Below are 23,596 nucleotides of genomic sequence, written 5' to 3' on the forward strand. Positions count from 1 at the left end.
CAAAGTGAGAGCCCACTGACAGTTGCATTTCCATTCCACAAGAGTTTATTTTTATAAAGGAAAATTTTAAAATAGATTTTTTAATTTTTTTTTTCCGATTATGCAGTAGAGTAGAAAAAATGCAAATATACTCAGCCAGGTGAAAAAGAACAAGGTATGTTTATGGCTTAGGGACACATTTTCCTTCTTTAGGAGTTATTAGAATTTTTTCTTAGAAAAGCAGTGACCCAGAAACTTTGCGTGAGCCTGGGCACTTGTGTTCATTCCCTGGTGGGGAGAAGTTGTGGCCAGGTAATCCCTGAGCCGGGGCCAGTGGCAGACAGGAATGGGCTGCGCTGCCCTGAGCGTGTCCTGAGCTGAGGGTGATGGGGCACCGAGCCCTGACTGTGCTGAGAGTGATGGGACACTGAGCCCTGGCTGTGCTGAGGGCGATGGGGGCACCGAGCCCTGGCTGTGCCGAGGGCGATGGGACACCGAGCCCTGGCGGTGCTGAGGGCCATGGGGACACCGAGCCCTGGCTGTGCCGAGGGTGATGGGACACCAAGCCCTGGCTGTGCCGAGGTTGATGGGACACCGAGCCCTGGCTGTGCCGAGGGTGATGGGACACCAAGCCCTGGCTGTGCCGAGGGCGATGGGGACACCGAGCCCTGGCTGTGCTGAGGGCGATGGGGGCACCGAGCCCTGGCAGCTCACCCGGAGCAGGGAGTGTTCCCTCCAGCAGGCTGGGTTTCACTCTGGTGATACACGGGCCAGCTGGGCTCACCTTGGGCTGGGCTGAGCTGATCCACTCCCTTTAACTGAAAAGCTCACAGGGGTGGTTGAAGCGTGGACTTTTCTCACTCTCTGTGGCACAGCTGGGCCTCCTGAGGATTGAAATGCTTTAGCCTAATAGAGAATTAGGGGCTTCACATGGGGAAGCCTGGATAAGCCACAGTTTACAGGAAATTCAGCCAGATGATCAACAGTTCCTTTTGGCAAGAGGAGCTCTGGCACTGTAAGAACACTGCTGAGAAAGGAGGCTGCACATCCATTTCCACAGGCTTTGGAGTCAGTGACACCCTCACATCGAGCCGTTCTCCCTTGGTGACAGCAGGCTGGACCAGCTGTGCTGAGCAGCAGTCACTCACAGAACCACTATGGTGCAGGTGCCAAATGTTACATCAAGGGAATTCCACCACTTCTGTCTACACAAGTTTCACCTCTGAGCCTCTTTCTTCTTTATTTATAAGAATTTTAAGCTGCTTGAACCAATGATGTCTCTTGCTGTACACTGTTACTGAAATGGGCCCTCATCTCAGTAGCACCTCTCAGCTTATTATTTGTATTGCCATCAGCAAAACAAATATTAAAAGAACACATTTAAACATCAGTTGTACCAGAGCTTTATAGAAACAAACTAAAAATCCTCAGAGCCAGTCTCAGTTTTTTCCTCCTGTTGTTATGAAGTTTCCATTCTACAAATCCTATTTGGGAAATACTTTGTTATGGGAACTGTGAATCTGTCTCCTCTCCTTGCAGTGCACGTGCTTGAACTTCATGTGTGAGGATGAAGAGAGAAGCAGTAAAGTGGAAATGAGAAAGAGCAGAAACCACAGGTTTCTTCCTACACACATATTCATTAATTGCTGTGCAGAGTCAGGGACATCTCTTTGTATTTTTGGAGTTTCAAAGCAATGTGACTTTCTTCACAGCCTATCCTGTAGAAATCTTTATTATGTATAAAATCAAAGAAAAAATCCACACAGCCAAGACTTTTTTTTTTTTTTAATTATTATTCTTATCTGACACTCACATTACAAAATTTAGAAACCATAGACAGTTCAGGCAAACTGTTAAAACACAGTATAAATTAGGGGGGTTTAATATATAAATCCTATACATAGGTAAGTTAGCTGGAACATGACTGACAAAAGGATTTCATAACAATCTTACCACAACTGTATAAAAAGGCATGGGAGTAGGATGGGCACTATCATCATGAATGCAGGTTAAGACATTTTCCACAACAGCTATAAAGCGTAACAATGACCATGCTATTCTCGCAGTGTTTATGTGGGCTACAGGATGCATATTACCAATAACATTTTGCAAGATCTATGTACAGTCACAAAATCATAACAGCCACTTTCAAGTAACTTTACTGTTTCCTGCCTGTGCAATTAATAGTGTTGGTATTCTGGGAATTTCTAACAAAGCTACATGGTTTGAGTATTATGGATGGGTTAAAAGTTGGACTCGATGATCTTAAAGGTCCTTTCCAACATAAAGGACTCTACAATTTTATGATTCTATGGTAGAGAGATTTCAATTTGACCTGAAAATGCTAATCACAACATGAATTTTTTAATTTAATGAAAAAGATACAGGAAAAGCACAGTTCCTCATTGCTATCACTCACATGATTAATACATACCACTCTTTTAAGCCATATTTATTTCTTAGCTTGATTATTTTTAAAACCTTAAGTGATAATTTAGTTCCCATTTATCTAAGCACAGCTGTAAAAAGGACTAACACCAGAAGAAATGTAAAACTAAAATTTGGATATCTTTTTGGGTAATTTTTTGAAAGGACATGCTTCCCAGGTAGCCCTGGGCCTGTCATGCAAACTTTGAATTTCTCAGTCTGAAAATAAGATAGTTCTGCTTGTCCATTTTTACTCTGTGCTTTTAGGTCTGTGACTAAATAGTATAATTCTAATAGTTTTAGAATACTACATTCTTGGAGTTTAGTTAAGATAGTTGATAGTCACTGTTGCTAAAAGCGAAAAAAAATCTTAAAATCCAATTTTTCACCTTTATAAGCTTATTAATGCTTGCTAAGAGTTCTGGAACCCAGAGGATAATTTGTTTTCCATCTATGTTGTGTATTAATAATGGTGTTTTTACAGATAGACCCCAAAGGGAAGTAATTGTACCTTTGTAAGAATCAGACTTTGAAACACTTGAATTTAATAGCTCTGTGTGTGCATCTTTCACTAAGTTGTAATAATTTGGACAATTGTATTGGAACAACTCCTTCTGATTCAAGGCAAGGACAGACAGTAAGTGATAACCCAGCTTGGGCTGCAAAAGAAACACAGATGATGTCAACAGCCTAAACTACAGCCCCCATTTTCTATAATCTGTTTGCCCACAGACCATCAATAACCCATCATATATTAATTTCAAAATGACTGGAATTTTAGAAGCATAATTCAATAATGAAAGGGGGGATGTAGTACTGACCAGTAATAGTTCACTGAGGAAGTTATGTTGCTCTGAAAGGTAGCTGGAATATGTAATTTTCTGTTCAAAATTCCATCAGATGGGGCTTTGCACCTTTTAGAAAGAAGATTCCTTTAAAAACATGTAAGTTGTAGGACTCCTGAGCTCTGAACTCCTAAGTCTTCTGCACTCTAGGAGGCCTGGGAACATTGCTACACTGCAATATTAATCTGGGTTGGCAGTTTTAAGGCCATGGGGATGAAAAGAGAGAAGGACTCGTATTCTGTTATGACAGATCTGGAGTGTGAATACAGAGCCTTTGTATGGCAGAGAGCTAGAAAAATGTTCCTTTGGCATTTTGCAAGAGCTGTTTATGGAGCAAAATACCACTTCTGTGGAGGGAAAGGCATCAAGGGAGGAGTGAGCAGTCCAAGCCACTCTGAATTTACAGCACTCCGGCCTGTGCTGGCCACGGAGCAGGGCAGGGGAGCTGGGCAGGAGTGACTCACACTTAGCTTCTTTCTGCAGCTGAGGCTGCTGCCTGAGTTTGAGTGTCTTGCCCCCATACAGAGTGTATGAAATACCAGCCATACAAGCTGTTTGCTCCCTAGCTGCACTGGCATAACGTAACAATGCAGGATGTGATGCCTGGTATGAGCATTAGCTTTAGTGTACTTAGTATTTTTTGCCTATCTGACAATATGCAGAAAGAATTGTAAAACAAATTGTTACAAACCAGATAAAACTTCAGATCTGTTCCATCTAAAAAGGTAACCGGTTCCGCTGTTCCACAGAGCAGGGAGCAGTGGTTTCAGGGGAAGGGACACACTCTAGCCAATATTAAAACAAAATTATTGGTAACATTTTCTGCACCAGTATTTCACTGTATTCTCTCCTGCCTTTGCCTGCCTAGCTGCCATTGGTATTAACAGAAGATATTTTGTTCCACTCTGCCACCATACAGTGAAATATGAAAGTTAACAACCATCAAAGTATTTCTCATAATTTTTAAAATACTTATTTTTCTTAGATCTTAAAATCTCTTAAAATCTCTGAAGTAACAAATTCTTCACTGCTTTAAGTCCACTGGAGAAAACTTCTTTCAGTTCAAAGAATTTTCTCGTAATCATTCTGTTGGGTGGGTAAGGAAGCATAGTAGGCTTTGCGTCAGGTGAACTTCTAAGAACTTTCCTTCAAAAGGGATGTGTTCCAGAAAAGCCAGAGTGCAGGCTCAGCCGTGAATGTGCACTCAGGATCATCCCCTGGTGCCTGTGCTGCCATCCCGAGAGCTGGGTACCCACACTTCAGGAATGCCCTGCACCACCTACAGAGGGAATTCCACTTCGCAGGTGATGTTAGAAAGAACGAAAGAAAGGACAGCTCTGGCCCACAGTTGAGTCTGAGCAGTAACAAAGGGGCTTTTCCTTGTTTCCTTGTCACTTCCTAACCCCACTCTGCAACTACAACAATGGAAATAATCAGTTCACAATCAAAGGGGGTTTAATTTCCAGTGAGAGAGTAATTTGAGACAGAATGGCTAATTTCTACCAGTATAAAAAGAGCAAAAGGTTCTTAAAGCCAGAAAGTCAAATTTTGCTCTCAGACATGAATTAATTCATTGGATCAGATTTAGTCCTTGAATTTGCTGCTGAAATTTCAACAATGTCAAAGAAAACTTTTGCTAAGGCTGGACTTTCACCCTATTAAGTGCATCTCCCATCTGAGAGTTGCACCTGGCACAGAGACTACACCAGCTGGCAGTACAGTTTAATACCTATGAATAACTAAAAATTGTACTACAGTTAATAATTGCAGGACTGCTCCAAAGCCCATCAAAATTAATTGGAGTTTTTCCTCTGGCACATTGCTATGCTTGGAATCAGTCTCATTCCATGGAACACAGTCAGTGCTAGGCCAGAGACTGTTAACTGTGTAACATTTTTACACTGATATGCATAACTATTTTTTTTACTAACATCTCTTTTTGGTTGATAATTCCAATTACATATTCAGTGATCTGAGCTCCATTCTAAACTGGATTTACAGTCATGTGCAAACCAGTGCTCACGTGCTTTAAAAAAAGGTGCATTATACTATTGCAATAAAACATGATGAAATAACCAAGATATCAGGAAGGGACAGGCTTAATTTTAAGTGAGTGATTATCTTATCACCACTGACCACATCATAAAATGTTCTTGAGCTCAGAAAAACATCTCTACATTTAAATTGTTTCTTATTTGAAGTGCTTTAGCAGCTGTCCACACTTTTTTAAAGTAACACCTCAGCAGAAGCTGAGATCACAGTTTGCTCTATCCACATGGGGAGCTTCCAGAGATGTACAACAGGATTGTGTTCACTGCCTAGGAGGGGGAATAATGATAGTCTAATCAGGGTACTCTGGTGCACAGAATGCTTGAGTGCTTGACTCATTTCGAGTTTTTGCCCTGAAAATTTAGTTGTGCCCAGCTGCCCTACATCCATGCACCTTTAATTTAGTAATGTGATCAATGTGGGTGTGAAATTGAGGGCAACACTGTACAATTAAGTGTCTTCTGAAAGGCATTGAGCAAGTTCATCTACTGACTTCACAAAAGCTGAAGGCACACAATTCCCTCCTTGCTTTCTTCTGAGCTTTATACCTATCTCTGCATTGCAGGATGGCACACTCAAGACATGGAAAAATGGGACTTTTGCTATCATTCTGATTACACTGGAGGAGGTGCAGAAGTGATTTCATGTATTTGGGTCTTTAAAAATACTGTTGTATACCAGAACCTAAGTTAATGCTTCTGCAAGACTGTGTCATATTCACATCTTACCAGCTTAGGGGTTTGATACCAACAGTGCAGACCTACAGGTCCAGCTTTGCTCTGCTCTCTGTGTAGCATTAGTTCAAGCAGCTGCCAGGGAGTGAATCCACTCAAAGAAGCAGCATTAGAAAGCCACAACATTACTACAAGTAACTTGTCTAGATGTTGGTCTAATGACTGCACACCTTAAGAGTGGTTTAGGGCTTGGTGGGAAGTGATCCTTTCTTTTCATCATGGCAGGAGTTCTTTATGCCTTTATAGCAAGAAAAATAGGTCATTGGACACGTATATGCTCTCATTTTCATGTAATATTAATACATTCTAGAAGAAATTTATTGCCCAAGTTGTCATTCTTTGTTTTCAGTTGTACTGGTGCTTGTTGGTGAAGTAAGGCTCTAACCCCCCTCCGGCCAGGAGCTGTTCACCCTGGTTAGGCTACAGATCGATTAGAAATGCAACTGACAGCTGCAACTTAAGGCTTACATTGTTTCTGTTTAAACAGGATTCAGCTACAAAATTCTGTGAAGACAAGCTAGGTCTCCTGCAGTCCATTTTTAAAAAGCACTGTCTTCTCATTTTAAGTTGTTTTGCATCTCATCTCCAAGTCATTTTGTAAAGAGCAGTGAATGTCTCTGGAGATCAAACACTACAGATTAATGTGCCATGCACCTCTATAAAGTAATAATTGCTTCACTACTCCCCAAGAGATGAGGATGTTTAGCACCTCTGAAAAAAGACCTTTTAAATGTGTGACTACATAAAGGCTTAAGAATAATTTAGTGCTTCTGACTGTCCCACTAAGCCCTTAATCACCACCTAGATCTGACCTTTATGCTTCCATTTTGAGCACTGAGGTCTGAGAGTTTTGGACTACAAAAGTGGTTTCGTTTGCAACAGTGATAAACTTTAGGAGATCTAATTTAACTTGTACTCACAAAATTGCCCAAATTCATGGAAGGTACCCCAAAATATAAGGAATTATAATGAGAAATCATATTTTAATTAATTTGTCATGGTTTTATAATCTCATCTGTGCCAACCTCTAGTGGCTCATCAGAAAGGGAGTGAGGATTTCAATTTTAAAAAGCAGGTTTTAAGAAAGGGCCTATCCACCTGCACTGGGTTTCAGGTTAGCAAAACCCCCTTATTTCCACTGTGCAGTCACACTGTGCCTGTTAAAAATATGCAGATAGTACGAAAAAAATTACTACTTAGGAAACACATTTAAACATTAGCATTGTTGTAGATACATTTATGGTTATTGCTCTGGATTCATCTGAAATTTAACAGGCTTTTAATGGCCTCATTTTGGAAATGGTTCTGCCTGAAGGAACAGCTATATGTGTATAGTTTCTCTGTATAGCTCTCAGCTCATGTACAAAAATTAACAAAAGCAGAATCACAGTATCAGCAGAACAGTCATCATTCCGTGGCTGCAATGATGCTGCGCCACCCTTGCACTTAGTTCTTCCACACAAAGCTTGAATAAACACATTAGAGTTTTATGTCCCCCAATCTGAATTCATGTGCTGATAGATCTACAGGAAAAGGAGACCTGAAGTTCTGCCTCAAGCCCTGTGTGCAGATCCAGAAGAATCCGTCCTGCTCAGCTCAGCAAGCACACGTGGATTCAGTGAGCCAGACTGGGCTCCCACAGGCCGTAACCCAACACAGAACTGCTCTGCAGACACATCAAACATGGTGTGCACCACACAGAGCATTCCCAGGCTGCTGCCCTAAAACACCAGCCTGCCCATGCCCCCAGGTCAACAGCTCACTCAGGCATGGACAACGTTGAGGCCTGGCAGAGGGCAGGAACAGTTCCAGTTTTCTGGCTGAATAGGCCAACACAGCCAGGTTTTGTGATTACCCAAATTTTTAAAACACCACAGCCACTTGGAATCACTCTGTGCTGAAATAAAATTATTACTGATTTCAAAGAAAGGGTTACGTCCTTGTGTTGTAGGGAGAGAAGGACTGGAACATCTGGAAAGGTAGCACCAAGTCAGTAATAAAAATGCAAAGTTCATTATTATGTGGCATTTAGGTTTCATTTAAGCTTTTTGAGATATTTTCTGGGGCAGTTAGGAACATTCCTTCCACACACAAACAATAAGTCTACTGTTAGGGCTTAGTTTTGAATCTAATATAGTTCATTATAATTTAATATCTATTACAGTAGCACCTTGATTATTGTACAGCTTTAAACACAAGACATTGTCCCTATTTCATGTTATCGGTAAGGAAACTGTGAACTTTACATCCTAAAAGTAAAAAAGACAAAAATGGTTATCTGCTCATGAATGACAAATTCTTTAGTGCATTCATTCCAGTCTGAAACCCTTTGTCTTCTTAAAGCATACCATGTAGTTCCCAAGTTCAGAGCAATTAACCCCCATCCTCCTAAGTATCATGTTACAAAATAAACAGTACTGTGTTAATTGGAACCCGATAGAAATGGTAATGCAGTACCTTTTTTCTTTGAGTGTGAGAAAACCCCTTAAAAGATGCAACTCGGCATCAATAAGTTTAGGGAATACACTACATACATTAAATAGAGGTAAACTGAGTCCAGAGTCATTTGCTTCTTCATTCAACCTCAGAAGTGGTGGGGGTGTCTTCAAGCAGCACCATCAACCCTCTGTGCCCTCCTTAGACCGGCCCAGATTCACAGCAAGGAAAGCAACAACAGTGGTGGGAAGATTAACTAAGCAGGAGTCACACTCCAGGCTGTTCTGTAAAAATCCATGGTCAGGATTTTTAAAAATCCATGTCAGGGGCCAGGACAACGTTCCCATGCTGACGTGGCCTATATGTGACAGACGTATGTGAGCGGTGTCAGTCCTCATTCCTGCAAGCTCCAACCTGCAGCAGTCAGTGCTTTGTTCAACAAGGCTGGGGGACTGCTGATGCAAGCTTAAGTTCTTTTTTCTTCATTCAGCAATTAACCAGATTGCTGTTGTCTGTCTTTGATTTAATTTTACAATCCTCAAAGGTTTAAAGAACTGCTGTCTGAAGCACCTGCTTCTGAAATACTCTTGTGTATTTTTGCTTTCCTTTTTTATACTTTTCCATTCTCTGTTGCAGTACCATGATTCTCCCTGCTCCTGGTTTTCTTGCATTTTCCTTCAGAGGCAAAATTACAGTGATCCTGATGCAGTTTGGGCACAGCCACAAATAATCTGTTTGTCCTTCCTCTCTCTGTCTCATAGTTAGAAAAGCATCATTGTGCACACAGTTCTGTTGATTTCAGTGGATGAATCCAGTTCATCCATCATGTCAGGCAGTCAAAAAAACCCAACAAAAAAACTCAAACAAAAGAAATTGTCTAAATCCCAAACAGGCATCTTTGGAATCAGTAGTGCAAAATGTTTGCGGATTTCTTTTCCTTGACCTACTGCAATAATCTCTCAATCTTCAAGTCTTTCCTAAGATAGTGGATCTGTAAATGTAAAACATAAGGACAGTTTTTAAAAAAAAGCAAATCTAAAGCTTTGGGTTGTTTTAATCACTCTCTTCATATTCTCTTTTATATCAAACCATTTCACATCTCTTAGAAGAGCTGTAAACTGTTGGAATATCCACCTGACCTGGAGCATTCTTCATCTGCATCAGGCTTGTGCATGGGTACAGCAAGCTGAGGGTATTCTTTACAGGGAGGATAATTTGAGATTAAAAGGAGCTTTTATCAGTGCAGCCCCAGCTCTGCAGATTAGTTTTAAACAGAAGAGACCTCACTCAGGGGTTACAGCTTAAATACCTGCACTTCACAAGCTTTGGTATCAGAGCAGCTGTTTGGAGGTACTTTAGAAATGAGCTGATAAAATGAGAGGTTACCTTAAGGATTTCCATCTGTCTTTTTCTGTCTGGTTTTCCGGACTTTCACTTTCATAGGAAGCCAGATACAAACCTGAAAACAGTAAATATGTGTTATTTCCAATAGCATCAGTAACCCCATCCCTCTACATTCTTGTACATCCTTTTGTACCACACAGAAAGAGAAATTGTAAAACTTCATGGTCCCTCAGGTAGCTGGTAATCAGTGGGACAGTGATGTTTAGCTCACATGTCTACCTTGGAAAGCTGTTATGTTAATTTTGATGGAACAGTAAAGGAGCCCAGAGTTAAAATACATTAGTGTGACTTTCTCACTACAATATTAAGCAGTTGAATGGTCTCTGGTTTTGCATACAGAGATCTGGGCCCACTTCCTTCATCACAGCACTGCTACTCAAGAGTTATATGAACTTTAAAAAAGAGACAGTGAGAGCTGACACCTAAACACATAAGCTTTTAAAAACTAAGGATATTCTCATCACATAACAAAACTTTATGTTCCTCAATCTTTTTAAAGCTTATGGGAACATGGTATCTTAAATGCATACACAATACTGTCAAGGTAAGAGCGAGTTACAGATACCAAAGAAGAAAATAAATCTGTCCTTTTGTTCCCCCTGCAAATCTTTACATTTAGGATGCATTTTATGACACCAAAATGAGTCTAGATTGTAGTCTCCTCTGCAAAAGCTGGCAGTGCATTAATATCTTACTGTCTTCACAGAATCACAGGCTGTAATTTGTGTTCACACACATTTCCTCATTTGACTGTTTCATGATGTTTGTATTCTTTACTGCTGGAACCAGTTCACCATTCAAGTCTGTGCTACAAATGCACTGTCTTTTCATATTCAAGTGCTGACCATTCCTCCACATCGTGACAAGCACAGTACAGCTGCATTTCACATGCCACTGCTGAATCTCTCTCAGATACCTTCCCAACTTTTATTCAGGGCAGTTCGTTCTGCTCTGCCCTGGGTAATGGAGGAGGTTTCCTGTGGCTTCTGCAAAGGGCATTTCACAAAAGCAGCATGAATATAGGGGAGAACATGAGGGAGAAAACCTGCATACAATTAGTGGGTTGAGGTCACTCATTTTTAGTCCAGTAGTCTGAAAACTGTACTTTTACCCTGACTTTCATTTTCTGTCCCTTTAGAGCCTAAAACAAGAAGAAATGCCTTCACCTGATCTCCTTTTGATACATATTACTTTAATCATATTAATTATTCTATTTTGGCAGTCGTTCCTAAGATTTAGGCAGGATTTTGGAAGCAGTATTTTGCTTTCTGAAGTAGTCTATGAAATAAAAGCTGTCTGGTCTGATTACCTTGGATTAGTACAGAAAACTGCCTATAGAATGAAGAAAAAATAAACCCACCACCAGAATAGCTTCTGGGAAGGTTGCTATAGACAATTCTGTGCATGACAATGTATAGAGAGGCAGCTGACACAAACCAGTATGAAGTGACACATACTGACATGCTGGACACCAAACTGACGAGGACAGAAAAGTATAAAAAGACAAGAGAAAGAATTTCAGAACAGGGCTTTCATGGCTACAGCTGAAATGAATAGGAAAGGTTTTCTAAAAAATTCTTTTCGGTACATAACGTGTCATTGCTGTAGAGGAGGAGGAGGTCAGCTGGGCTCCATCGCCCTGAGCTGTGCTTACTGAAGAGACGACAGCGTTGGTTTGTGAAAGAGATTAGCTCTGGTTCCATCAATCACACAATGAGTGGCTAAGGGACAGCTGACATTCACAGGAGCCCATGACAGGCTTGTGTGGCCTCAATTCATGATTAAAAAAATAAGGCCACCATGGCAGCTTCCTAGACAGTACCTTATAGAGAAGCTACAGACAAGAGAAAAGCCATCAGGCAGCAGCTTCATGTGCTAGAAGGCTGTAATTGCAAAAACACATTGATAGACTGGGCATAAACAATCTGTTTGGCAGGAAAGGCAGGAAACAGCTGTGACAGTGAGAGAGATCACCAAAGCATGGATCAGGGTGTTAATTAGTAGTGATGAAGAGAGACCTTTTCAGTGATGAGTGATTTTACAGTCTTACCATCTTCAGTAAAAATGGGAGCAGTGTGCAAGTAGTGGATGATGTTAGGGTCTTGCTCAAATGGACACTCCACTTGTTTCCATGTTATAAACTCTCCTACTTGCTTAGCCAGTTCCAGGAATTTCTGTAAACATAAAATCATTCCACTCAGGTATAGTAATATTACCTCATATTTAGTGTTTGATGGTCTGCACTGAAAATTGCAGGCTAATACTCTCAGATAGTCCCTCAGCTATCAGAATGGGATAGGTAAAAACATTTTTCAGATCTTACTTCAAAGTTGACGTGTCCATTTGGAAGGCGATTAGCACATCCCTCATTCAAAAAATAAATGTCTTTGATCAATAGGCTGAAGAAGGGGATCACAATCTGTGGAGAGAAATGACAATACCATTATCTTTTCAGTTCAGTATTTTCTCTGCATGAAAGAACAACTCAATTGGGAGAGATGAGAATAAAGAAGTATTAAGTTTTCAGTGTGCTGTGCACTTGAAAAGCAGTACAGCTACAGGCCAGCAAAAGGGCAGTAGTGTCTAGAGAGACCTTCAGCCACCAGGAGGATGTATGCTGAGATGAAAGTGAACTGAACACAATGTTCACTGAGCACAATAACATGACTAAGAAAGTGCTAAAAGCCCAGTTTGTTATCAACATCACTGTCTGATGACAACATCAGACAGCAAAGAGCAAAATAACATTGCAGAACTCTTCCCTTTCCTGTTGTGTCCTTATAAGCAGAGATGTTGAACACAAAAATTGAGCAATTTAAACACAGGTGAGAACTAAAGAACCAATATTGTCTCTGACAAGGAAGGACAGCATAAAATTTGGTGACCAAGGACTTGTCTACAAACAGTTAATCAGGAGCTGTTTCATTTTCAACAGCTCCAAGCACGGCTACTTCTTGAGGGATGTAATTTCCTTCCTGGTGCCTGATTAGTACAACCTGCTTCTCCAAAATAACCTGCAGACAACAGGATTGAAAATATTAAGCTGGTTGACAAGAAACTGCTAACAGTAGCCAGAGAGACCACTGTAGTTCTCAAAACTAGCCCTGGCCATCATCCAGGGCAGAGTGGCATATAGCAGTGACCCAAGACTTCCCCCTAACCCATCAGAGTTGGGTCATAATTTGCTATAACAGAAGTCTGGGTAGGACTCTTGAAATTGATGGAATTACAAGCAGGGATAAATAAATTTTATGCCAGATGTTCTACAGCAGAAAGCAGTAACAGCGCTCCTGAAGTGCATCCTCAACCTCAGCAGAGATCCAGAGTGAAGCAGACTCCCTCAGGGACCTTTGTCACACAGCTCAAAGGGAAAAGAAAGATAACACAAAGGACCAGTCCATGAAAGCTGACAGTCAAACCTCAGTCTGCCCACCTCTCCAGCAGAGACACTGGGACAGCAAAAGCCTGCTTGGGGGGTTTGAGCTGAAGGTCATCAGCTGCCCCTGTGAGAATTTTCCTGTGGCAGCAATGTCTGTCTTTTAAACCACTAGGAACAAACTTAACCACCATGAACACAAATGAAAACACACTGCATGGCAGTGTCCAAATGTTTCCAGTGGTCTGTTTGTATATTAACTGAGCTGGAGCTTATTAAGCAGCACCAAAGCTAAAGAGCCCTCATGGCAAGCAAGAACAGCCAAGAGAGCAATCCTTTAGTTAAGTATTTAATGTTACTCCATCTCATTAATGTTATTCCACCTCATGCTGTACATCAGCTGTAACAGGATATGAAATGGACCCAGAACAGGATTGGCAGCTGTTATATTCCAGTCTACATGGATGCTACAATGCTGTGATGCTCCAGTGAGGATGAACAAGCCACAGAAGTGAAAACACTGAGGCAAGGAGTCCACAAGCTACTGCCAGTGTGTGTTGTGAAAATGGAAGCCAATTGCTGTTCCAGATAAATTACCACATCCAGTGAACTTTCAAAGATCTGCATCTCTGCTGGCTTTCTTATGGGGTAGCCACAGATAAACTCTGTAATGTCACTGTGAACAACCATAAAAAAGCCTGGGCTGATGCCCCAGGAGCCACTGGATATTATCCTGATACATTCCACTGATAAAACTCAGGAATGAAAACAAAGCACAGCCTTACCCTCCCAAAATGCTGAGACCTCCTATTAGGATCAGGTGGAACAATTTCTAGTCAAACTGAGCTAAGTATGTTTCAGGATTTATTTTCATATTACCCAAACTAGATCAACCTGCAGTAAAGACTACAACTCACTCTATGTGGTTTGTTTTCCACCAAAAATGATGATGATTCTGTAACCAGTGTGGTCTCAAAAGGTAGGAAGATACAGAGAGCTGGAGCCAGACACTGATCCCCAGCTAGAAACCACTGCCAGGTTCTGTCTACATATTTTTTTTGCAGGCGGATGTGAGCTTGTTCTGTCCAGCTCCACTGCCTGGGAGAAAGGTCAGCACCATTAGTGGTACTAAACATGAAGGAAAAGCCTTGCTGAGAGGAAAGGTACACAAATGTGGGCTGGATGCCAGGGTAATACAGCCACAGAGCCCCCAGTCAGCTCAGAACATGGCAGAGCTCATTCTCATCTCATCCAAAAGGTGCTGATAGACATACCCAAGGACACCAATTCTCTACACATTTCCATGGAATTGCTGTATTTTGGTCACTATTTATTTTCCCAATAAAAATATATTACCCTGTATGTTTTGCTTTCCAAATTTCTGTAGGAAAAACAACAAAAGTGGTTACAATTAGACTCTAATACTGGCTTCACTCCAGGCACTTTGCTAGCATAAAACCTGGGTTAGTGCCAGAAACTCAAATTTCTCTCCATTTTTATCCCCCTTCCATGCCATCCAACCCACCCACATGCTGAAGGACAATTGCCTCCTGCAGAAAGAAGAAAGTTAATGAGATCTGACTTGTTCTTGCTCCACAGTATCAGACAGCAACAACACACAGTGCTGTGCTGTACACACTCCCAACATTTCAAAGCCAGAGCTATGCCATGAGTACAATGCAGAGTTTCCCAGTGGAATGACTTCATTTTGGAGCTGTCACAGGTCATTTGACTGCACAGACAAAACCAGACTTGCTTACTAACCAGTACCCCCCTCTGCAAGCACAATTCAGTTTGAAGATAAAAATTTTCTTCAGAGTGAGCTTTGCTATGAGTTTGCCAAGAAACAATGTAACATCTATCAAAAAGAAGGCATCATGTTCTTTTGGATGTGTTCAAGTTCATTAAAATAATTAAATTATAATCTTGTTCATAAAAAGAAACAAAATTCCTTAATCCTACAGAAAGCATTACATGATCTGCTGTATCTGACACTGTAAAACACCCAGTATGAGCAGCTACCAAATCATATCCTGGAGCATTTTCCTGAACTAATGTTGTCTACACGAGGAAAACAGAATATGGGCTTTTTCTGATGTAAAACAGACTCCTTTCAGTCTAATAACCTCTCTGCCACCAGTATTAATCAGCTAGGGGTAGAGATATGACAGAGATTGCTAACTTCACAGGAAATTAAGTCAAACAATAAAGCAACTGGTTTGAATATCTATGATGGTTGCAGAAGAGCTAAACTGCAAAAGCATCTCAGACTGACAGGTCCTCACTGCAGTGTGTGAGAGTTGAAAGAATTGCTTTTCCAGTCACACACATCCAAATGATCTCTCCTTTGCATAGAGAAGTGCTTTTCAGAACAACTCAGTGCACTCCCATTGCAGCTGAGTCAGCCTGCCACCAGATGCTGATCTCATTTCACTGTAAATGCTGTGAGATTCCATTAGCTTCAGCAGATTTACATCAAATTTACAGGGGTGTGAGATTAGCATCTGGCCAGGCTCCTCTAGTGAATGAATACTAAATTCCATATTGTGCTTGTTCATGCAGCATCTACTTTAGCTCTGCCACGCTTAGTGCAGAGATTACCCATTGATGACTACGGGCAATTGAAGTGTAAAACACAAACCTTTCTTCACATACCAAAAAATAAAGAATTGAATGAAGGAATAAGAAAATTAACAAGAAACACATTGGGACACAAACCAGGAGGATCCTACACTCTAACATCTTGTCAATCTGATTTTTGCAGCATCAGTGACATGTCAGAAAGCTCCACATCTGCCATGAACACTGATAAAACACTTCAATTCTTGCTCACTGAGATGGCAGCAACAACCAAATGAAAAGAAAATTCACAAGGACAGAATATCACCCCAAATTTGCTGCAATGGATTTAGACTAGACTCCCTTGCAGGACTTGTGATAAATCATCTTTCCCTAATGTAAACGGAGATCCACCTCGCCTGCATTGCTGTGCCCTTTGCTCTCCCTCTCACCTCATCACACAATAGGGGCTTCTGTGCCAGAGCCTGGGGCACAGTTGCAACAAAGCACAGCTCCACCTGCCTCTGCCAGGCTCATGCTCCATCACCAAAATAAAAGTCTTTTCAGTCTGGAATACCTGTTCCATCAGGTTTATCAACCTAAACAGTGTGAATTTTCCAGAGATGTAGAGACACTTGCAACAAAGTTCTCCATGCTGTGTGTCCTGCCCTCTCTAACCCTCCCAAAGTCTGACAGCAAGTCCACAAAGATTTGCTTTGATCCTATCCAGACTCTTTCAATCACTTTTTTTCCCCCCCACATTTTACATTTCTGGTTGCATCTTGAAGCACACAGGCCTTGCACTGGTGACCCATGGAAGGGAGGAGAGCATCTGCATTGAGTGTTGGAGCCCCTGAGTCACAGCAGAATGCACCCCAGCCCTGTGGAGGTGGATGGGCCGTGGTCACCCACCTTCTCCCTGTTGCTGTGTGCGGTGAGGGACCTGTGGGCAGCCCCCCGCAGCGCTGTCCGGTAGTTGTAGAAGTTGCCAGTAGGGTCCATCTGGTGCTACGTGCACAAAACAACACACATTGGTTAGAAAGTAGCCTGGACCCTCTAAAGACAATTTTACACTCAGTTGTAGCAAACTATGAGCAGAGCAGAGCCTCCATCTTCAAAAGGTACATCTTCAAAATCCACACGCCTGCAGAGCCCCATGCACCAAGGATGCAATGAGAGGTCTACAGACCATGGCTGTTTATACCTTTGATATTTCTACTGACAGCTTACTGAGCTTTTATGTGAAGAATAAGCACTGCACATTCTGTGTGTGCCAAATCCTGGAATTCTCAATACAAAATATCATGGGGTCTTCATTCAACCTCCAAGGTAGGGTTGGGAGCTTTACATTCAGCATTGTGCCCATGACCAAACACAACATGCATCAGTAGAAGCACAGTAGTGGTATGCATATAGGTTCATACTTTGGGGTATTTTTAATTCCTTTTATTTATTTGAGTATTCTGAATTCCCTCTACATATCATCAGCTTTACACCCTCTTCACTACACCTGGGGAATTTCAGCTTTAGAATGAGGGTCTCTGCCTGTGAAATGTGTCTCCACCTATCTCACACCTGTATAACAATGTAAAATTCCCGAACAGAAATATTCTGAATATAATTAAAGCAGTGCATCAAGAATAATATTTTTTTTTTACCTCCAGAATGAAAAATTTGGCTGTTTTCACTTTTGACCAAGTCTTCTTTAGCCTGGAAACTGGACTCATATTCATTCCAGCTATGAGTGAGAGAGAAAAAAACAGAGCCATTGATAAGAGCTGGGTTTGCTTTTTCAGCTGTGACAGCTGATGGAAGACCTGGTTAGAAGCTGTACTTACAAATGATTGCCATCAGTGAGTTAAAATTCCCTATGTTAAAGCACTCTCGGGCAACGTCGATGAAGAATTCAATGACTTGTGCTCGCTGTTTCTTTTTTGCAGGCTGTAAATTAAAATAAATGAGTATCTGTAATGAGCATATGCAGAACTGGAGGTCATCCTAAGCATTTGTTCCATGCATAGCGTGGCTTCATGCACAGCTTGGGCCATCTGCTTTCAGTCACTGGCCCTAATTCTGTTCCAGCAATCCAGTGGATGCTGGTGACTGGCAGCCTCTGAAATCAAAGCTTTCACTGCAGTGACACAGAAGAAATTCACAGCAATTCCCAGCCCCAGTGACTGTCTCCGTGCTGGAACAGGCAGCCCCAGCAGAGCCTCAGCTCCCTGCTGGCCTCCCCGAGTCCATGGGCTCATCAGCACAGACTTCCCCAAGGGCAGGATTTCACACCCCTAGAACAGCAGCATCTTTCTCTCAGAATAACCTTGTTTCATTGCATTAATCCCTTTCCCCTCTCCTGTCCCTGCAGCAATATGGCCAGACCAAATGATAGTATTTTAAATACGCATTTTAATTGGACTGGAATCACCCTAGCTTTTCCAAAGACGATCTTCAAATGGTAATTCTTATGTGTCACAGGCTATCTAGGCTCCTTAAATTATTAGTATTCCTCCCTTCCATACCCTTTCCAAAGAGGAAAACATGAATTTCATTTTGATGGGACCAAGTTAAACAAACTAAAACCACTACAAGTTAAGAAACAACAGCCACAGCTACACTAATGGGCAGCAGGACAGAGAGCCAAGCAGTGGGAATTCACACAGACAGCAGATCTTTAGGATGACAGATAACAAATACGGCTCTGCTAGAATCTTTGCTGGCAGAAATCTCACAGGATAACTCAAGGCATTTTTTTCCTCTCTTTTTCCCTGCAGGGTTCATTATTCCACACTGTGCTTCTACTACATCAAGAGAACAGTGCGTTCCCCTGTGTGCCACCACCTCTGTTTTGCAATATGTTTGTCATTTATCAGGTCTCTTCTGCAAGTGCAACACTACTAAAACTTACCATCAGATGCTTAGCTGGGTCATAAGAAATAAATCCCCAGGATTGCTTATTAATATAAAATCTCAGAGTGATACTTCAGGTATGTGGTAAAACGTGGCACATACTTGTAACTTACCATGCAAATCTCTGTTGCTACGAGATAGCAGAGTCTGTTGAACCATTTCACATAGGCCTCAAGGTTACTTGTCTTCTTCTGTTCACTGAAACAAGTCTGGGGGGAAAAAAGCACAGAAAGCTGTAACTGTGTTCCAGTCAGTGACCTGACCACTAAGATAAATACTGCATAAAGGTAATTACTGGCCACATCTCTCTCTTGCTCAACGAAGACTGTGCATTTAAGGGCCCCTTTTACAAATCCTGTGAATACCTGGGTGTGTCACACTGCACAATTCACACTGGAGTCCAGAAAACAGCCCCATTTTGCCTGCAGCAAGTGTTCACTGGGAGTCTGCACTGACCCTTGTTCACTGGGATACAAACAGCTGAGGCACTGCAGGATTCTGACATCAACAAGGACAGGCAGACAAAATAAGACAGGCACAGTCTTCCAGAGCAGGCTGAGTTTGTGACTTTGATTCCAGGATTTCCTCCACCTCAGCAAATAAAATCACCCACAGCCCTTTTCTGCAGGGGAGGGAGCAGAATTTAGTGAAGTGTACCAGAGATAAACAAGAGAAAACACAGTTCTGGTTGATTTTTTGGGAAAAAAACCCACTATTTTCCTCAGTGAGTTTTCAGAAAAACAGGTTCTTAGCAACCAGCTGTGCCTGGATGGCTGTGTTTGAACAGGTCACTTACATGCCAGAGGCACTTCACTGATAAGAGCTGTTACAAGAAGCATAATTTTCACTTATTTGTATAAAACTTAACATAAATTCCCATAACTGATACAGGCTATGTGAGCAGATGCTTGGCTTTTTCCAGTTCCTTTGTCATCAAGAGAAAATTTGACTTCAGAGGAGTGATTGGGCAGTTCACACAGCCTGAATACATTGCTTGGGATTTTAAGAATTCAAATGCTTTGCCCAGCTTTAAACTCTTAGACAATCCATGTAGGACACTCAGCTCCCTAAAGTTCAAGAGATTTGTCTGAACATTCAGTAACATCCACTAGAGGGTACCAGAGAATACTGATTTGTGTTTTATTAGGACGATCATTTCCCAGAGGTACCATAAACACATGCCACTAAGAGGAACAGCATAATGCATAAGCAAAGATCCATTCATGTCAATGGGATCACCCATATTATGTAAGGTAAACCAGTGACTAAGAACCCCTTTGGAAATATGGCTTAATATGATTCCCAAGGTAACTCTAAGTAAGAAAATATTCACCTGTGATTCTGTACACAGACATGTTTAGGAACAGAAATCACAGTACCATGCTATGGAGGAGCAAAGCCTAACAGGACTGAAATTCTGAGCCACTTTATGAACAGACTACAAACACAGTAGAAGTGTATTTTTAAAGCATCTCAAAAGTAAATGTTAGCAAGCAGCATGTAAATATCAAAAATCCAAAGGAAACCCAAATCAGCCCCAGTCTAACCATAGCAGCTGCTTTTCATGTGCTCTGTTTCTTGTTTCCTATTACAGCAAAAAGTACACAAACCCCAGGTTTTGTTCTGGAAATAGTATTTCCATCTCAGAACCGCTGTCCTGTGCCAGGGCGTAAGAGCCACAGCTAATAACGCAAAACTTGTGAAAAATGTGCAACAGCAAAGTGGAGACAGACTGCTTTTTAAAGGTTAAGCTTTATAAATGGCAGCAATATTTAGCACCTCCCAAGCATCTTCCATCTGCAGCTCAGAATGCTTGATAAACATTCATAAGTGAAGCCTTTTGAAGCCCTCACGCAAGAAAGATGTTTAATATGATCTCCAGCTGGAGGGAATTCAGACCTGAGCCAACTCCCTGTGCCTGACAGGGATGTTCTTCATGGATCAGGGAATATGATTCCACATAATGTTTGTGCTACTTTGTCCTAAGACGTGTCCAGAGAAGGGCAAAGGAGCTGGGGAAGGGTATGGGGCACAAATCTGAGGAGCAGCAGCTGAGGGAGCTCAGCTTGGAGACAAAGAGGGGGAACCTTGTTGCTCTCCACAGCTCCATGGAAGGGGATTGTAGGGCAGGGGGGAGTTGGTCTCTTCTCCCAAGTAACAAGCAGCAGGACAAAAGGAAACGTCCTCAAGTTGTGCCAAAAGAGGTATAGATTAGATATTAGGAAAAATTTATTCACTGAAAGGGTAGTTGGGCATTGGAATAGGCTGCCCAGGAAAGTGGTGGAATCACCATCCCTGGAAGTGTTAAAAAATGTATGGATATGGCACCTGGTGACATGGTATGGTAGTGGCCTTGGCAGTACTGGGTTAAGGGTTGGAGTCGATGATCTTGGAGGTCTTTTCCAACCTAAACTATTTTGTGATTCTGTGTGCAATGCTCTCCCCCTGGGCACAGCAGTTTTTCTAAATCAACCACATAGAGCATGAAGAAAAGCTCCAGACTACCCACACTGTGATCACCCTTACTGACCTGAAGCCCAGGTGGCTGAAATCTCACAGTGGCTGGTTTGGTATCTTGTGTTTCTGACACACATTTGCTGCCTTGGAGCTCCTTTCTAAGGAACATCATCAATGCCCAGGATACCTGGAACTCCACCTCTGCCTATTTCCCTCATCCTGAAACAAACTGCAGAATCTCCACAAGTCCAAGACAAGAAGGAAAGGGCCCAGTGTTGCACATTCCATACATCTATCCATCCATCCATCCATCCATCCATCCATCCATCCATCCATCCATCCATCCATCTTTTCACCATTACAAGCTATTTTGGTGTTCTTTGTGTAGCACTACAAACACAGGTCTTCCTGATACCTTTGGCATCCAATGAGGAAATTCAGCCATTGATGTGTGATCTCAGTGGGAATGTATACACAGTTCAGGGCAAGAATTTCCCACCCTTTCTTTTCAGACAGCATGTGAAATCTCTGACTCTCCCTCTCCAGCTAGGAAGCCTCATTCCTTATTGAGGCACTCACTGAAATGTTACTTCAAACCTCAGTGGAATCAGTGGAAAGACTCCAAGAGGCTTTCACAGCCTTTGGATGAAGCCCTGATCAGGCACTCTGCTCCCTGTGGTGCTTTGGGTTATTGTGTAGAGAGAGAAGAGTTGATTCAGGATGCACTGAGTCATGGCTGTGGTGTCTGGGCACACACTGAGGCCATTACATCACACCCAGAGCCTTGAGTCCTTCACCAGAGCAGCAGACATTCCCTGGCTGTGTACAGCCACAAGCATCTGTCCCAGTCAAAGCAGCTTGGGAGGAGCAAGCCTGAAAGCACAGCAGGGTGGTGGCCGGTTTGTCACCAGGGAGGAATGGCAGTGAGAGCCAGTGTGAGCTGTGCCAACAGGTTCCCATCCTTGCCATGACAGCACAGGTCACCAGCTGGCCTGGCCCATGTCAGCTTGTGACTCAGGCCCTGTCTTGGGGACCTCGTCACTACTGGACAAACTGTGGTCACAGGAGACACTTTGCATGTGGAGAAACCATACCTTGGTGCCATCCAGAGGGTCCTTATGTACAAATGCCTGCACAAACTCCTCAGGTCCAATGTGACTTAGTCTTTCCTGTTGAGGGAAGGGGAGTGGGAAGAGAGAGGGAAAAATAAGAAGGCATCCCAGAATATCTTCTGTTTCTCTGATAAAACATTGTCATTTTCTGTAAGCTCTGAGTGGTGTCACTGAACTGTAGACAGCCAACTAACTGGACATTAAAATTCATAACAACAATTAGAACTATGTCAGCAGAAAGACGAAAATTAAAATAAATACATCTCATTACTGACAAGCCACAGTAAGAGTCCTCTCCACTGTGCTGGATGCACAGGGCTTCATCTGGGAGCCAGCAGACATAAGTCCTGTTTGGTGCTCCCTCAGACCTGCTGTGGTTGAGCATCATTTAAGAGCCAAATTGTTTCCCAGCTGTTACAATGGCAGAAATGCTGTGATCTGCAGTCCACAGCAATCCTCTGCCCACACACGGCTCTGCCCTGGCCCCTGCCCACCAACCCTCAGGTGCTGCCCAGGGTGATGGCTCTGGGTCACTGGGTAAAGAAGGCACTGAGGATGCACATGAGACATCAAAGGCTTTGCTTACACTGGAGAGTGTCCCAGGTGTTAAGCAAAACACGAATAAATAAAGTATCCAAATCTCTCTCAGTAAAAGAGGCCACCTCCAGCAGCTCCTGGAAAAACGTGGCAGCTCCAACACCATGCTGACCTTCCTGCTAGGCTTTTCACTCTCCTTAAACATGCTTATTAGAAAAATAAATATTTTCAGTAGGTTGTAGGCCACAAAGGTATTTCAGAGGAGGTATTTTTTAATTCCTACAATCCAAACTTAGAATACTCAAACAAAAATAAAATAAATGGTAATTCTGGTCAAGGGAAAATTTTATGTCTAGTCCTGTGCTTTTTCTCTGGGCCTCTCACCTAAACACTAATAACTGTGCCCCTATAGGGCTTTTACTAATCAATAACTGGTTTAAATAAGTATCAAATAATTCTTACGAACAAATAGGCATCAGACAGCTTCAGTGCAGAGCACCTGATATATCAGACATAGCAATGAAAGAGAAAGTTGAGAGAATTGATTGCAGTACAGTGGAATTAAAATCTCTAGCTGCATCTGTTTTAAAAAGGCAGCGATGCCTCAGTTACAGGGAATTTCCCCTTGGAAGACAGCTGCACTGTGGAAGAGGAAAAAAAAACAAAAGCAAGGAAAAACTCCTTGCAAAAAGACTTCTACTCTCTGGCTTAAGTTATATAAAGCAAAGAGAGCCAAAGATGCAAGCTCTGAAAACTATGCATTCCACGTCTTGA

The 23,596-nt window shown here is 42.1% G+C and overlaps 1 protein-coding gene across 5 annotated transcripts in view; it reads right to left on the minus strand.

The window, feature by feature from the left end:
* Positions 1–4,462: 4,462 nt before the first annotated feature.
* RASGEF1C (RasGEF domain family member 1C) overlaps positions 4,463–23,596 on the minus strand; it is a 72,624-nt gene continuing 53,490 nt past the window's right edge. For all 5 annotated transcript variants that reach the window (XM_038150116.1, XM_038150120.1, XM_038150117.1 and 2 more), the window contains 9 exons: positions 22,268–22,342; positions 18,830–18,925; positions 17,648–17,750; positions 17,468–17,547; positions 16,722–16,817; positions 12,198–12,293; positions 11,925–12,048; positions 9,857–9,929; positions 4,463–9,461 (listed from right to left, as the gene is read on the minus strand). In XM_038150116.1, the coding sequence (XP_038006044.1) occupies positions 9,437–9,461; positions 9,857–9,929; positions 11,925–12,048; positions 12,198–12,293; positions 16,722–16,817; positions 17,468–17,547; positions 17,648–17,750; positions 18,830–18,925; positions 22,268–22,342 (768 nt within the window). In that variant the 3' untranslated portion in view covers positions 4,463–9,436. The remainder of the gene's footprint in view (positions 9,462–9,856; positions 9,930–11,924; positions 12,049–12,197; positions 12,294–16,721; positions 16,818–17,467; positions 17,548–17,647; positions 17,751–18,829; positions 18,926–22,267; positions 22,343–23,596) is intronic.

Source organism: Motacilla alba, chromosome 13, assembly GCF_015832195.1.
Source record: "Motacilla alba alba isolate MOTALB_02 chromosome 13, Motacilla_alba_V1.0_pri, whole genome shotgun sequence".
In the NCBI taxonomy this organism is placed as follows: domain Eukaryota; kingdom Metazoa; phylum Chordata; class Aves; order Passeriformes; family Motacillidae; genus Motacilla; species Motacilla alba.